Genomic DNA, 15,690 nt, shown 5'->3' with positions numbered 1-15,690 from the left:
AGATGATACGTGTTTCTTGCTTCGCAGGTTGGAATTTTATAAAATAAATGCCTTAAAAGAATCATATTGGTTTAGACTTTGTTAAAGATCTTTATTGTAATTTTTTGTTTTTGTTCTCCTTACAGAAAAATATCCAAAAGTATTTACCAGTATCTCTAAATTTACATATTAACATAGCTTATTTCAGTCAAGAAGCCTTTTCTTTTTTTCCTGTCTATATTAATTGTAAAAAGGGGTTTCGTTCTAATATTTCTATATGTGCACATGTGATATTTTCCAGATATGAATATAATGTGATATTTCTACACATACATACTTTGATCAAATTCACTCCCCCAAAAAATTAAAATGAAAATTTTTCTCATGATTCATCTGTTCTTTGTAGCTTTCCATTACCGAATTACATCCTGAAATAGCACTGACTACTTTAGGTAGTTTTGTATAATTTAACATTCTTGAGAGAACTTGAGTTTAAAATTTTGTTAAGTTAGTACATATTGCAGTTACTTGAAAAGATAGGAAAATGAATACATTTTAAAACCTATATGATTTGGCTATGTGATGCAAAGTTAATTTTTCAAAGGCATTGTAGAAGATTCACAGCATTCAAGTGTTAGTTAAGTAATTTTCCGTTTGTTTTTATTTGTGTTTACTTGTCTCTGAAATTGATGATATGAAATAAATCTAGTGAAAATGACTTGATGAACCTGCAAGACATAACATACATATATAACGGGAGTTCTATGCCCCTTCTACAAAGTAAGAATGCAGCTAAATTTTCCAGCCACAAAGTTAATATTGTTCAAAAAATATTTGGAATCTCATTTATTATGAGATAATGCAGTTATACTTTGTCCAACTACATGTTTAATAGTGGTATGTCTCCATACATAGCACTAATTAAAGTAGATGTTTGATGTTTTGCATGTCTGTTAAAACACACACACTCTTCTCTGTGTCTCTTGTCTTGCTACATATATCCCTTTCTCTCTCTCTCTTTCTCTCTGTCACCCTTTAAATTACTCAGTTACCTGTCAAACAGAAGGCTGCCTGCCCACATAGACCTAGCTTTCTTCAGCCCTCCCTTGTGGGCCTACTCACAACAGCTTTGCAAAAAGCACAGCTTTCTCTTCCTATCTCTAGCACATTTGCCTTCTTACTAAAGTAAACAGGCTCTCAGTGGAGGGATTTAGAGGGCTTCCTGCTAATTGCCAGCTTGTAAACTTAATTGGACTGTCTCCCTGGGCACTGTTCCTAAATCAATTAGGCAATGAGTTGGCTGTCACCTCTTTTTCCCAAGAAGGTCTCTTGGAAGAGAATTATCCAATAGAAGTCGAGCATTCAAATAAAAAGGTGATAACTTCTGACATTTATCATTTAAATTTCTTTTCAGTATGAGTCTTAAGTTTTTTAGGATAGGGAAATTGTATAGTCCTAAGGTTCTTTAAAAGATCTAAATATAGAACTTATAAGGATTTTTAAAGCTTTAGTTCCCATCATTAATGTATTATAAGATTAATATTTAAATCAAATTGTTTTTCCTGGGAGGAATAGACTCCTTGAAATAGTAGATTCCAACTAGCAATTTTTTAAAAAGAAAACTCAGTTTTAAAGAACAGATTTTTCTTATGATCTGCTACTAAATACATCCAAAAATTAATATACTTCTTGAATTAACACAGAGCTGATTCTGGGCATCCATGTGGCATTTTCATGTATAATTCAAGTTGCTGCATATGTAAACAGGTAGTTGCATGTGCAGTTTCCCCACGAGGAGCATTTATGAGATTCTTTTTCAGATGCTTGTTATGCAAGCCTTTGGAAAATCTGACATGAAAGGTGTAGCTTACGATTTAAAATTGTAAAGACAGATCATAGATCATCGTTTAAAATAGAATGCTGTCATATGTAAACGTGGCAGTAGCTGATGCCAATGTGTGAAGATCTTTGGATTTTGACTCCTAGATTAGGTCAGTTAGTGTAGAGTTGAAGGAAAACTGTTCTAAGGGTAGAGTTTCCCTCTTAATCCTTACAGTGACTGCATAAAAATTTTCGAGTATTAAAAGGCCATCTTCACTGTTATTGGAAGTACCTGTCTTCAGAAACCAGAATTCTCATCCTCCTACAGGAAGCCAAGTAATTTTGCTTTATAGAGAACAATACATATAGAATATCTTTGTGTGGCAGTCATTTTTCCATACTTTTCACATATATAGACTTAGTTTCACATACATAGGTTTTAAGTGGAGGAGCCCTTAATTATACTGCTGAGCTATTAAAGCTCTTCTACTCTCACCCGAACTTTTTCCAACTCTCATTGCTCTCTTTAAACTCACATAACCAGCTCCATCTCCTCTCAACAGAGTTGCTCGTGTCTTAATTAGCTCTTCATTAAGTATCTGCTTAATGAACGTATCTAGCCATCTAATCATTTAGCTACATGCACTTGCATATTTCCTTCCCAGTCCCAAGGAAAGGGAATCCCTCTTCTTGCCCAAGAGTAGTTCCTTCACTAACTCTACTATAGATCTCATAATATCCTCTTTCACATTTTTACTTTCTCCCCTGAGTCTGAATTACTCCAAATCTAAATTAGCAGACAAACTAGCTGAAGCCACACCATGCAAACAAGCAAGTTGGTTTGTTTGATTTTTGAAAGCACCAGGGATTAAACTCGGGCCTTGCACTTATTATTAGGTCAGGGCTTTGTCACTTGACGGCCCCTAGCCCTTCTTTTACTTATTTTTTTGGCTAGGGACTGTCGTTCTATGCCTCTTAGTAGCAGGGAGTACAGATGTGTGTGGCCACCACCCAGTTTATATTTTAGGATAAGGGTCTCTTTTTGTCTTAGTTGGCTTCAAAATGCAATCCTCTTAAACTCAGCTTCCCAAATAGCTGGGATTACGAGCCTAAATCCAAAAAGCGGTTCCTAAAAAGTGATTTCCTTCTTATTGATCAAATGATTGCTTTTCATAGTCATCATTGACATAATTGGTAAATATGGACTTTGTCTGCCTCTTCTCATTCATTCCTCACCATGTTCTGGTTCAAGTCTGCAGTGTTCTCTGTAGCTGCTCTAGGGAAGATTTATGGAGTGGTTTCCTACATGATAAGTACATCCCTTGTTCCTTAAATGACTTCTCAGAACTTGGTTGCTGACTGCCTCCACTGTCGTGAACCTTCATTGTATTTGCTTCTGTGACCCCAGATTCAGCCTTTCATCACTTCTTTACGCTTCTTGGATACTCTTGAAAATGTCAGTCTCCAGGATTCTGTTTTTAGCTGTCTCATTTTATTATTTCCTCTTGTCCTGTGGATGCTCAGCAAGGAAGCCCTCATCCACTGCAGTCCCTTAATCATGGATTTTGCAGCCTCCAGAACCATGAGCTGGGCAAACTTCCACTGTTTATAATTTACATAGTCTGTGCTACTCAGTTACAGTAGCATGAAATGACTTAGCCCTTATCTCATCTCTGACTCCATCCCGGACCACTCCTGATCCTCCAGCTACACGTTCACCTGCCGTGCTTGATGCTGCCTCCGACTCTCTGTACAGACATGGAATCATCTTTCTCCCCAGACCTGCTTCTCCACTTGTCTTCTCCATTTTGGTGGATTTTACAGTTATTCAGATGGAACTTGAAAGTAAAACTATTAGGCATTGTAGCACATTCTTGTAATTCGAGCATTGGAGAGTCTCGGGCAGGAAGAGTAAGTTCAAGGCCAGCCTCGGCTACATAGTGAAATCCTTTCTCAGGGAAAAAAACCAAACAGATATGGCATGTTCACCCTCATGTTCATGACCAAATTTCATCCTTTTCCTTCTAATACTGCTCAGACATCTTAATTCAGTTCAATCGCACTTGATCTAACCCCTCCTATTTTAGCATGATCAATTAGCGGCCTCCTCTGCACTCTTCTCCCTTCTGGTTTTCTTGCCCATGCCCTACATAGCTTCCACACTGCACTGGAATGACTGTCTAACTGCTGATGTGGTCGGATTCTTCACTTGAACCACTTCAATGTCCAGTCAGCTTTTGTCATCTCCCCAGCTGTGCTGCATCAATGTGGCTTTCCAACCATGGCATGTGTTCTTCTACTTGCTCCTTCCATGGTGATGGTAATTGTTTTCCGTCTGCCTGGAGTGACCCTATGGGGCTGTCATGGAGCCTCTGCAGCTGGGGAAAGGCTAAATGTTCAAGTGGTAGTGCTAAAAAGAAATCATTAAAGCTAACATTCTCCCGGTCCTAGAATTTTGAAAATCACAGGCATCTCTATGTTTGCCCTTCTGTCATTCTCTAAAAAGCAAAAAGGATGATTTTTCTTTTAGAATCTTTGCCATAAGAATCTTCAAAAGGTATTTCCGATGAGCGATTTTAACCTTATACTTACCTCAGTGGCAACTGATGGTGGTTTGTTGCTGGATAGAAATGTGAGATACTTTATAGATGCTTCATCAATAAAAGTAACTGTAAGAAATATCTAGACTTACTTTTCTTTCATAAGAGCTAATAAAGAATGCAGATCTAAATACAGATCCTACCGTTTTACTCAATGATTTCCTAAACATATCATTATCTTATCTTTATTCTCTTTTTATAAATCATTTTATTTAAATAATGCAAAGTCCTCTTACTGTGTTATTTACATGAAGTATTGCCTATAACAGAATTATAAAGATCATAGTAAATTGATGATTATACTCATGCCTTTTGATATATTCTCTTGATTGTTGTCATTGAAATACATAAATAGGGTGTATAACACAAAGTTTGAAGAAAATATACTAGATTTTTTTAAGTTAAAGAAAAGTAAGTTAGGCATTTTCTGTCATTTGAAGTGAACTTTTTTTAAATTATTTTTATTTATTTATTTATTTATTTATTTATTTATTTATTTTTTGGCCAGTCCTGGGGCTTGGATTCAGGGCCTGAGCACTGTCCCTGGCTTCTTTTTGCTCAAGGCTAGCACTCTGCCACCTGAGCCACAGCGCCATTTCTGGCCATTTTCTGTATATGTGGTGCTGGGGAATTGAACCCAGGGCCTCATGTATAGGAGGCAACCACTCTTGCCACTAGGCCATATCCCCAGCCCTGAAGCGAACTTTTATTTCAGATAAAATTCTACATGTTTCCACACTAAAATGATGATGGATTTTGCAATCATGTTTTTGAGATATAATCTACACAAATAAAATATAAAAATTTAAATATGTAGTTTAACATACACTTCCATGACAACCACCACAATCAAGACATTGAACATGCCCTTATCCCAAGAAATTCTCCAAAACCCTTTGCAAATCCCCACGTCTTTCAAAGTTGCATTCTGTCACTATAGATTACATTTGCTTTTTATAGGATTTCATAGAAACAGAATCATATAGTTGATATTATTTTCACTCACTGTTAATCTGTAAAATCTTCCATTAGTGTGCATCTATAAAATTTTCCTTTATATTACTAACCAACCTTTTATATGGACATACCATAGTTAAAATTTTTTTTCACACATTTATGAACATGTGGGCTGTTTCCAAGTTTGAGCTGAAGTACTAAAACATTTTGTATTTTCATGTACCCAGTTATGTTGTTAGGTACAAGATTTTATATAGAAACACATTTTATTTCTCTTGAACAAAAACAAAAACATGAGTAGACCATATTGGACCATTTCCTACTATCGGAGAAACTGACTCAGTGATTTTCTCTAGCTTGTGTAGTGGTCTAGGTGCACTAAAAAAGTGTGTGTACTTTGCTATTTATTGCTCAGTGAGATGTTTTATACTGGCAGGTCAAATTTGATAGTGTTTTTCAACTACTTTACATTGTGTATATGTGTGTCTGTGCGCATGTGCAAGTGTGCATTCCAGTACCAGGGTTTGAGCTCAGGTCCTGGATGCTATCCCTCAAGGCTGGCACTCTACCATTTAAGCCACAGCTCTGCGTCTGGTTTTTTGATGGTTAATTGGAGATAAGAGTCTCACAGACTTTTCTTCTCCAGACTGGCTTCAAATCATGATCCTCAGATTCTTAGATCTCCTCCTCTTCAGAAGCTAGGATTACAGGAACGGGCCACCCAGTGCTCAGCTTGTACATTTTTGTAATTGTCTGTTTATATGTTCTCTTGCTTCTAGAAAGAAATACTGAAATTTCCAACTATAATTGTGTATTTTATTCCTTCTTTTAGGTTTCTGTGAGTTTTTACTTTATTATTTTAAAGCTTTGTTAGTAAATACCTTCCTTTTGGTCCATTTATTGTAAGGATATAGCATTGTAGGTTACATTGTTTTCTAATCTCAGCCTTTAAAAGTATCTTTTCTATTGTTTTTCTGGGCTTGTAAAAAATTTCAGATGTAAAGTCTGTAGTCATTCATATCTTTGTTTCTCTGTATATCTATTTTTTTTTTGCCAGTCCTTGGGCTTGCACTCAGGGCCTGGGCACTATCCCTGAGCTTCTTTTGCTCAAGGCTAGCATTCTACCACCTGTGCCACAGCAGTATTTTCAGCTTATTCTGTGGTACTCAGGAATTGAACCCAGAGCGTCTGCATGCTTGGCAAGCAGTCTACTCCCAGGCCATTTACCCCTATTTAAAAAAAAAGTTTCTCCTTCATCATCATTGAACTGTTAGATTATGATCTTGTTAGCCTCCATTTCTTTCTCTTGGTCCTTGTAGAAGTGTTGCTTTTGGTGTAAATAGAGTCAGTAGTATTCAGGTATTTTCAGTTTCCTGCAAAATTACTGCACATTAATATCTACTGCCAAGGAGCCACCTTGATTTATTGGAACTTCCAGTGCTTCACTGCAAGCTCATGAGGCTTGTGGAGAGTCACATTTGTTGATTCTACCAACACAAAAAGAACCATAAAGTTTTACTACCTAGTATAGTTAGGGCAATTCTCCAGATTCCCTGTCAAGTTGAGTCCTGTTAGATGCAGCACAGGTTTTTATTTTGATCTGACTTGAAGTTAGTATGAAAAATTTTAGCATCTTTTGTGTGAACTAATACATTTTTTAATCTTAAACCATAAATATTCCAGTTAAATGATGATGACAGTAATAAAAACAAGAATTACAGTAATGTTTTATAATATTTTATAGCTTACAAAGTAATTTCACAGACATTTTCTCATTTAGCTTTATGATTATTTGAACTGGGAAGTTTTTGTAGACTTGCTCAAGTGAGTAAACATTGGCTGAAGAAAAAAAAAATCCAATTTTATAGCCAGCCATTTGTAAAAGATGAAAAAACAAAATAAAACAGAAAAGTGCTTAAAAGCCCTAGTAGTTATTGTGTTTAACACAGGGAAATTGTTAGTCTCAAATGAGATCAGCCTTTTAGAAGACAATAAAATAAAACCAGAACAGAGTGCCTGTCTCTGAACTTTTTTTCTCCTCTGTATATTTGGTCCTCTAAAATTAAAAGTGGATTTTTTTTTGAAAGGATAGGAAAAGGTACAGTATTGTACCAAAATATTTTATAGCAAATATTAGTTGTAAAAAGAGGATCAGTTCCATTCTTCACAAGGAATGATTATGGTTGTTTTCCTTTATGGGAAAATTAACTTTGTTACTTGTTTGGTTCACCTGGTCTTGCTCTTTGAAACAGGCATCCTCACTCGAGGCCAGCTGGGCCCAATGGACATCATCTTCCAGTACATCCACTACGATGAGATCTGTGAAGCAATAAACATCCTGAGCAGCATGAACTGGGACACTCAGGGCCAGCAGTGCTTTATCAGCATGACCGCCATTGTGAATCATCTTCTCAGACAAAGGCTCACTCCAGAGCGAGAAGGTCAGACTTGAATGTATTTTATAAGTGGGCTTTGTATGTACATGAATTGCATTCATAAGTCAGCCTTTTTAGGATGCCTTTGAGTTACATTACTAGAGATTGAAGGACAAAAATGTTAATACTCTCTTAAAACTGAAAGGATCAGATATCAAATAATTATCCCAATATAGTACTTACTATGTGGTATTTGTCAACACAAAGACAACTTTTCTGTGTATTCTTGTGTTAGAATTCACAGTGCAGTCATTGTACAATTCAGTTTGAGCTGTGTGGAATATGCTCATATTTCAAACTTTGATCAGAAATTTCATGTGCTCTCTGGGATTTGATCGACAAAGGCCCCAAACAAAGGTCTTTATTCCTTCTCCACATTAGACATGAATATTTTTTTCTCACACCCAAGTCCACTGTCCCAACAGTAATTCTTAAGACTCACTGTGTGTGTGTGTGTGTGCGCGCGTGCATGTGTGTATGAGAGAGAGAGAGCAAGAGAAAGAGAATTGTAGCCCAATTTGCTCCTCCTGTTTTCATTCTTTGTTTTATACTTTTGACACACCTCTCCCTTCTGCCTGCTTGATTTTTCCTCCTTTACTCAATAAGTAATGTTGCCCAGAGCTATTCTCTAAAAGAGAGATAAGACACTGAGGAAAAAAAATAAAAGTATGTCACACACAACAATGAAAAGAAAGCATTCATTGGCCAATTATTTACTATATATGTATGAGTTACTCATTTTCATAATGTAAAATATGCCAGAACATTCTGGCATTGCATCTTTATTTCAAATCTTTGAAGTAAGTGTTAATGTTGAGAAATCATGGCCATCAAGAAGCTATTTCTCTGGAGTTAATAAAATAAGGAAACCAAGATATAGGTCAAAAGGTCCTGCCTGGAAAATGTTTTGTTTCTTAGTATTTTCTGTAAACTTGTACAGATTTTCCTCATTCATTGTTGGGGTTTTTAGCCTCCCGAGCTCCCCCGACCTGCGGGAGAGACGGGGAAGGCATGCCCCGACCCAGACGAGCCAAGAAAGGAAAGGGCCAGCAAGCTGCCCGCACCCAGGCCTCCCTCACCGGAGGACAGTCAGACGGCCTGGGAGACAAGTCAAAGCATGGTCTCGTTTATTGGGGAAGTACGTGCCACTAATATAAGGCACAGGAACCAATCAGGTCTAAGATCAGGAAAGGGAGGGGTGAGCTGTCCATCAAGGGCGGAAGAACCGAGGGCGTCACAGCCCACAGAACCGCCTCCTGGTTATAACCAAAGACACTTGTAGCAGTTGTGTGTAGTTGTTAGGCGCCGCCATCTTAGCCACACGTGGCCCAAGACTGAGAAACAGGTGGGGCCAGCTAGTTGACTTCCAGGTGTGCCCCACAATTCATTTTTATTACATTTCCAAAGCAATACGCTTATAGGTAGAATTTTTAGGCAAGAATAATCTGTACACATATGCTCCTTCCAGAAGTTCTGAGTCTTGCCCTAACTCACAGAAGTCCTATAATAAATATTTACTTAATGTTAATTGAATGGACTTTTTGGAAGTAGTCCAAACCCATTTATGGAGATTCTAGTCTTTCTACTGTAAAAAAATGCCTACCACAGTGCTTGGCCCTCAGCGGGTACTAAATGAATACTGGATAAAAATAAAAAGTTTAACTTACAAGATTTTATAACACAAAGTGTTACTATAATAGTTCTTACTCCAGAGTTTTCTCAAGTAGCTATTTCTGAATATTGGGCATGTACTATAAAATAAGAAGCAGAGTCCCTAAAGAAAACCTATAGTGGAAGTGGAAGTGTGACTCAAATGGTAGAGCACCAGCCTTGAGCAAAAAAGCTATGGGACTGTGCCCAGGCCCTGAGTTCAAGTTCCAGTACTGGGATTTAAAAAAAGGAGCTTATAGTGATATATACAGGCTATGCAAGAAATCCTAAATTTGCAGATGAAGAAGAAATACAGGGGCTGGGAATGTGGCTTAGTGGTAGAGTGCTTGCCTAACATGGATGAAGCCCTGGGTTCGATTCCTCAGCACCACAAAGACATAAAAAGCCAGAAGTGGCACTGTGGCTCAAGTGGTAGGGTGCTAGCCTTGAGCAAAAAGAAGCCAGGGACAGTGCTCAGGCCCTGAGTTCAAGCCCCAGGACTGGCAAAAAGAAAAAGAAAAGAAATACAGAGAAGATAAATTGCCCAGTTGTGTTTAGGACACTAGGAGATTGCTAACACCTTAGTGAATTTATGTTGGAAAATTACTGTTTCAAGAAAGATTATTAGGGAATACACAAATGGGCATTATAAGATTCTTGTCCTAATAAAAGATATTTTCACAGAATGATATTGGGGAGATAAAGGAAAAATGCTTTTAGGAAACTAGGCTATTAAATTAAAATGCTTGTATGATGCTGGGTTATCAGAAAATGTATATTTTAAGTTGATACATAAAATTTCCCCCAAGTAACTGCAAAACACATTTCTAAAACATTCAAAATTCTTCTCTGTTGAGATTTATTCTATCTGAATGTAACAAATTCGACATGGTAATTTGTTTTCTTTTTTATTAGTGGAACCCAGCAAGCTCTTTCATTTGCAGCCATGTTGTGGTTATCTTTGAGATCTTCATTTCTGCCTTAAACATCAAGCTGGGCTGCCTAATGAAGCCGTGACTGTGCAGGGAGTCAGGAGTGTTCCATGTAGGCTCGAGCATTTCAGATGTACGAAACATGCTGTCAGGAAAACAAGCAATGGCAAGAGAATCTGGCTTGTGTTCACAATAGCATTGCTCTATGCAATTTTAATCTAAATTGACTGCTGCTTTAAAAGAAAATACCTCTCAAATTCATCTTACTTTACTGTCTAGATTTGAGATTTGAGAAAGAAATTACTAACAGCTTAGCCAAGTCCATAGCAATTACTCTGATGAGGTGTTTAATACTTCGAAACCCAAATATGCCTACAACTAAAGAGTTTTGCTAAATAATGGATTGTTTATTCAACCAAGTACTGGTAGCATAAAAATAAGAGGAGTCTAACTGTGAACTGTAGTGTTTCATACATACGCATATTCTCACCATATGGTAATTACTTAACTTCCAGGTAATTCTGGGAGGAAACATAGCCCCATAGGCAAGTCTCAAAACTGTGAGGTAGACAAAATGTACCTTTCTCTTAATCCCTAGCCTCCTTCTTTTTCAAAACCTGTTTTCCAATTCTTTTCTCTCCCAGGGTGTTAGCTTTCACACATGGACAAAACCAAGAATCCTGTTTCAGATAGGATTTATGAAAGATAGAGGGACTTTCACTGTTCTCTTAATATTGGGAGATAGTTGTGTTTTTTTAAATAAATGCCTATGTACATTATTGTCTATTGTTTATTTGTATTGTTTAGAAAAAAACTTTCTACTCTATAGATCTCATTTTTCCATGCAAAGAGATTAGTTTTATACTTTCAGTTAAAGAGAGTAAATGTTGAGCACACTCTGAGTTGATTTTACTGGAAATACTAGTTCAAACTGTGTTTCTTTGATGAGTCACTGTTTTAATTACCCATTTGTGGTGAGAGGTTGGTTCATTATGGATTTCTTCAGTTTTGACAGCTATTTGTTGCTCAGAGTCATTGTCAGCTTTGCCTCAAGTGAAAGTTTATACACAGGTTTGTTTTTGTACCAGCTGTCATATTTTAATTTCATCTTTCCTGCAACAAGCTCACATTTCATCCAAGTTTGCAAAACCTGACTGACTGCAAACATGAGTATTCTGTTGTAATTGAAGGAGTTTCACTTGTTTTAGTGCTGCTATGTTTGAATTCCACAGCACAGCTTGAGGCAAGCCTTGGAACCTTCTATGCTCCAACAAGACCTCTTCTGGATACAACTATTTTGAAATATAGAGACCAAATCAGCAAATACGCAAGGCGATTCTTCCACCACTTGCTCAGGTGAATGCTGTCTCTAGCTTGCTTAGTGTCAGAAGCTATCCTCTTTCCTGAGAGTATTCTACAATATGGCTAATCTGACAGTCCATCTCCTAAAAGAAAAAAAAAATCTTCACCTGATAGTCTCTACTTAATTTGTTCTTGTTTTTTAGTTGAAGGAAATATTTGAATATTGTTCAGGGCTTTTCATATCAGTATTCTTTAATATACTTTCACCTTTGTTATAAAAATGGAAGCTTATATGAAGTCAATATCAAGCTTTAATTGAATTCTGTTCCTATTGTGTTGAAATTGAAGATAACTATATAAATTTTTTTTTGCTATAAAGCTGAGATTGTTATTCTTCTAATTACTATAAAAAACATTTGTCTTTTGTCCTGTGATACAGTGGGCTACTTGCTTACTTCCCCTGTACCTTTTTTGCTTTGTATGGGTTAATGGGACAAATCAGATAATGTTAAGAAATTGCCCTAAGAAAAATGCTGTTGAAGTTGAAGGACAAGTATATGTAGAATATTAAAAGAGGATGTGTAACCAGTATATATCACTTTGACAATACAATTAAACTTTTTACAAAAGGTTAAAACTAAAAACAATGAGAATGGGTAGAACAAATTGATAGAGGAAGAGAAATGGTTGAATAGAAAGATATATTAGGGATATTGTGATTTTATTAATAAAAACAAAGAAATGATAACACAAAATTGAGAATAATCTGGATTGAGTATAAAGAAATATAATAAAATAAGGCACATAGGATCCTTGAAGGCATTAATAATGTTCCACTTATTACGATGAGTAGTATGTTCCAGAGTTTGTGGAGGTATTACTATGCTGGGTGCAGTAGCTTATGCCTATAATCCTAGATACTTGAGAGGCTGAGATCAGGAGGATTGTGGTGCCAGTCTAGCCCAGGCAAAATGAAAGTTCTTGAAATTCTATCTCAACAGAAAGAGGCTTGGTAACACAGCACATGCCTGTCATCTCAGCTGTGGCAGTAAGTGTAAGTAGACAGGTCTGGACAAGAAGCAAGACCCTATCTCAAAATCACAGTGCAGTACTCAGTGGTAGAATATCTCCCTAATAAGCAAAGATCTGAGTTCAAACCTTAGTACCATAAAAAAAATAAGAGTTTCTCTTTTAGTAGTATATTTACCTTGTATACTAGACTTTCTGTATGTTATCTTGGTTTTTTTCTCTCTCTCCAACAGCTTGGTAAAAGGAGTATTGTCGTTTGAAAAATGGGTTAACTGATAAATGGCTTGCTTAGATGAAATGCCAAGTTATTGGTAGTACCAGATCTTGAGCTAGTCTTAACCCCTTTTTGTACCCTTTCTTTATTTAATACCAGTTATCAATTATTGGTTTTACAGTTTTTAGATGCTACCTTGTAAAATAATGGGAACTTGTACCTACTCAGAGTAGGCTTAGCTACCCCAAATTTGGGAGGAAAGTTCCAGTTGGTCAAGACTTCAGGAGGGTGTACTGTGTGTAGATTTTCTTACATTCTGCTATTTTCTATATGCAACAGTGAAGCCTTGGAAAACAATATTCTTAGAAGCAGAGAAAAATGATATATTATCTGTAATTGAATCTTGCCTTTTTATCTGAATGGTACTGGCATATTCCAAGAGATGCGTCACCCTGAACAAGACAGTCTTCCACAAGTGGGCATGTGCCAAAAGTGTTGGGTGGAGGTCATATTTATTTGAACTTGCAGTTTTGCTCTTTGCTCCTGTTGCTATTTTATTTAATCTGGGGAAAATTAATGAGTTAACCTCTTGCCTGAAGAGCCAAAAAAAAAAACCAACCAAGAATGCAAAAAAAAAAAAAAAAGTATTGGAGGCATACTCTTGGTGGCCTCTCTGACTCTATGACGTTATTTGAAGTTATTTTGCCTAAACATCCTATTTTGCAACAAATAGGCCTTACCATACTCACATTCTACTTGTGTGCACTTTTATATTTATTGATTTTCTTGAAATGCAATTTCCTATTGCTTTTTTTGGATGTATTTGTTAACATGACTATTGTTGCTATCATTATTATTAGACTAGCTTTTCTTCACAGTTACATATGGAATTGGATGTTTACCCTTGGGGTTAACCTAGCTTTTTCATCTTGCTCATTTTGAATGCTTTGTTGCTATTTCTGTTATAATGAATGTTTATTAGTTCTTCTTTTGATAGTAGGCCACACATATTATGAAAAAAAGTAAAGTAAGTTTTGAGGATATTAAATGAGATGGCTTAAGGTAGAACCATTCTTTTTTTAATCTACTGCCAAGTCTTCTTGCTAAGGGAAGACAAATGGGCCAAATGTTTTTGTTTGTGTGTGTGTGTGTGTTTGTGTGTTTGAAATGTTAGAATGATATTACTCTTTCTGCTTTGGCTGCTCATTATTTTAATATTCTTTTAAAACTCATTGAACATAGAATAAGTCCTAAGCAGTAAATCATATCATAGGTAATTTCACATTTAAGATGACAGCGAGGATTTCTGTGGCGATAAAAGGTGTGCCTAAGATTACTCACATGGGGCCCAGAGTGCCTGAGTCTACACTGGATTGATTATTTTATTAAGAGGAGTAAAATTTACACTCACTTTAATTTTCTTCAGCATATAAAAGGTGGGTTCATACTATAAATGTGAGACAATAGACAAGTAAGAGAGAGGTGATGATTCTTGTTTTTTGACACTCATAAATATGCTGTGAAATCTAGTGGACATTTTCTTTTGCTGCATATTCTGCCCTTTTGAGGTCTGAAAAGAAACCTGTAGAAACAATACTGTTAAGAATTTATGGGCTGGGAATATGGCCTAGTGGCAAGAGAGCTTGCCTCCTACACATGAAGCTGTGGGTTCGATTCCCCAGCACCACATATATGGAAAACGGCCAGAAGGGGCGCTGTGGCTCAGGTGGCAGAGTGCTAGCCTTGAGCGGGAAGAAGCCAGGCACAGTGCTCAGGCCCTGAGTCCAAGGCCCAGGACTGGCAAAAAAAAAGAAGAATTTATTAGGCAGATTTATTACATCTTAAGGTCTCCAGCTCAAATAAATTCATGATACATAACATGACATCAATAACTAAGTTTTAGAATATGTCTACTTACATGAAATACATTTGTATTTCCTTTGTTTTTTGATAGTATAGACACACCCTTAATAATCCTTTACTTTTTATTATGTACTTAAACTTGAACTGATGACGTAACTTTGATTCTTGCTGTAGTCAACATTCTCATGCGTGTCCCCTAAGGAGATGAGAATAAGTTCTACACACTTGCTGAGTTTTCAGTCCCACTTCCCACACTCCTTTTCCTTCTCCACAAGTAAGCATATCCAAATAATAAAAGATCAAACTCACTGTACATTCTGATACTTATTACCAATTTCCTTACGTTCTGTAGTAAAAGGTACTTCAGTTTTGTCAGTATCTGGGGAGCCAAGTTTGGGAGGGCAATACTAGCTGTGCTTACAGCCAGGCCTCAGCAGTGTTGAAATGGCTGAAAAGAGCTACTGTAGTAAAACCTTTAATAACACTCTTATCACGTGTGTTAATTGCTAAGCAAGGACGCGTGTTGGTATTTTGGCATAGATTTCGTTAGTAAAAGTTGTTTAAACTTAAGGCCTTCCCATTCATTCAAGTTTTCCTGAGCCAAAGATTGTGAGTAGCCTTTGTAGTTTTTAGAATGCAAAACTTCACTTTCTCCCAAAACAATCTTCTGACTGTGGAGGTGCCATGATTTTATTCACAGCATAAATACTCTGTCCCTCTCCAAATCTGTAAACATCTTCCTGTGGATACAGCCATGGATAAGAGTGATGAGTGAGCTCTTTCCATCTTTTGTTACTATAAACATTGCTGCAGTAAACATTCCATGCATATACCTGAAATCCTTATTACACAAACATATGAGATGCTTACATCCTGTGCACTTACTGTGTACCTAGTTATATATTGTG

The 15,690-nt window shown here is 36.7% G+C and overlaps 1 protein-coding gene across 2 annotated transcripts in view; it reads left to right on the top strand.

Moving 5' to 3' along the window:
* The window catches only part of LOC125356248 (WD repeat containing planar cell polarity effector), a 184,790-nt gene that overhangs the window by 53,876 nt on the left and 115,224 nt on the right, over nucleotides 1-15,690 (top strand). For both annotated transcript variants that reach the window (XM_048352604.1, XM_048352603.1), the window contains exons 10-11: nucleotides 7,610-7,798; nucleotides 11,607-11,730. In XM_048352604.1, coding sequence (XP_048208561.1) covers nucleotides 7,610-7,798; nucleotides 11,607-11,730 — 313 coding nt within the window. The remainder of the gene's footprint in view (nucleotides 1-7,609; nucleotides 7,799-11,606; nucleotides 11,731-15,690) is intronic.

Source organism: Perognathus longimembris, chromosome 8 (genome assembly GCF_023159225.1).
Source record: "Perognathus longimembris pacificus isolate PPM17 chromosome 8, ASM2315922v1, whole genome shotgun sequence".
Classification (NCBI taxonomy): Eukaryota; Metazoa; Chordata; class Mammalia; order Rodentia; family Heteromyidae; genus Perognathus; species Perognathus longimembris.
Note: the sequence above shows the minus strand (reverse complement) of the source record. Positions and strands in the feature narration are given on the sequence as shown.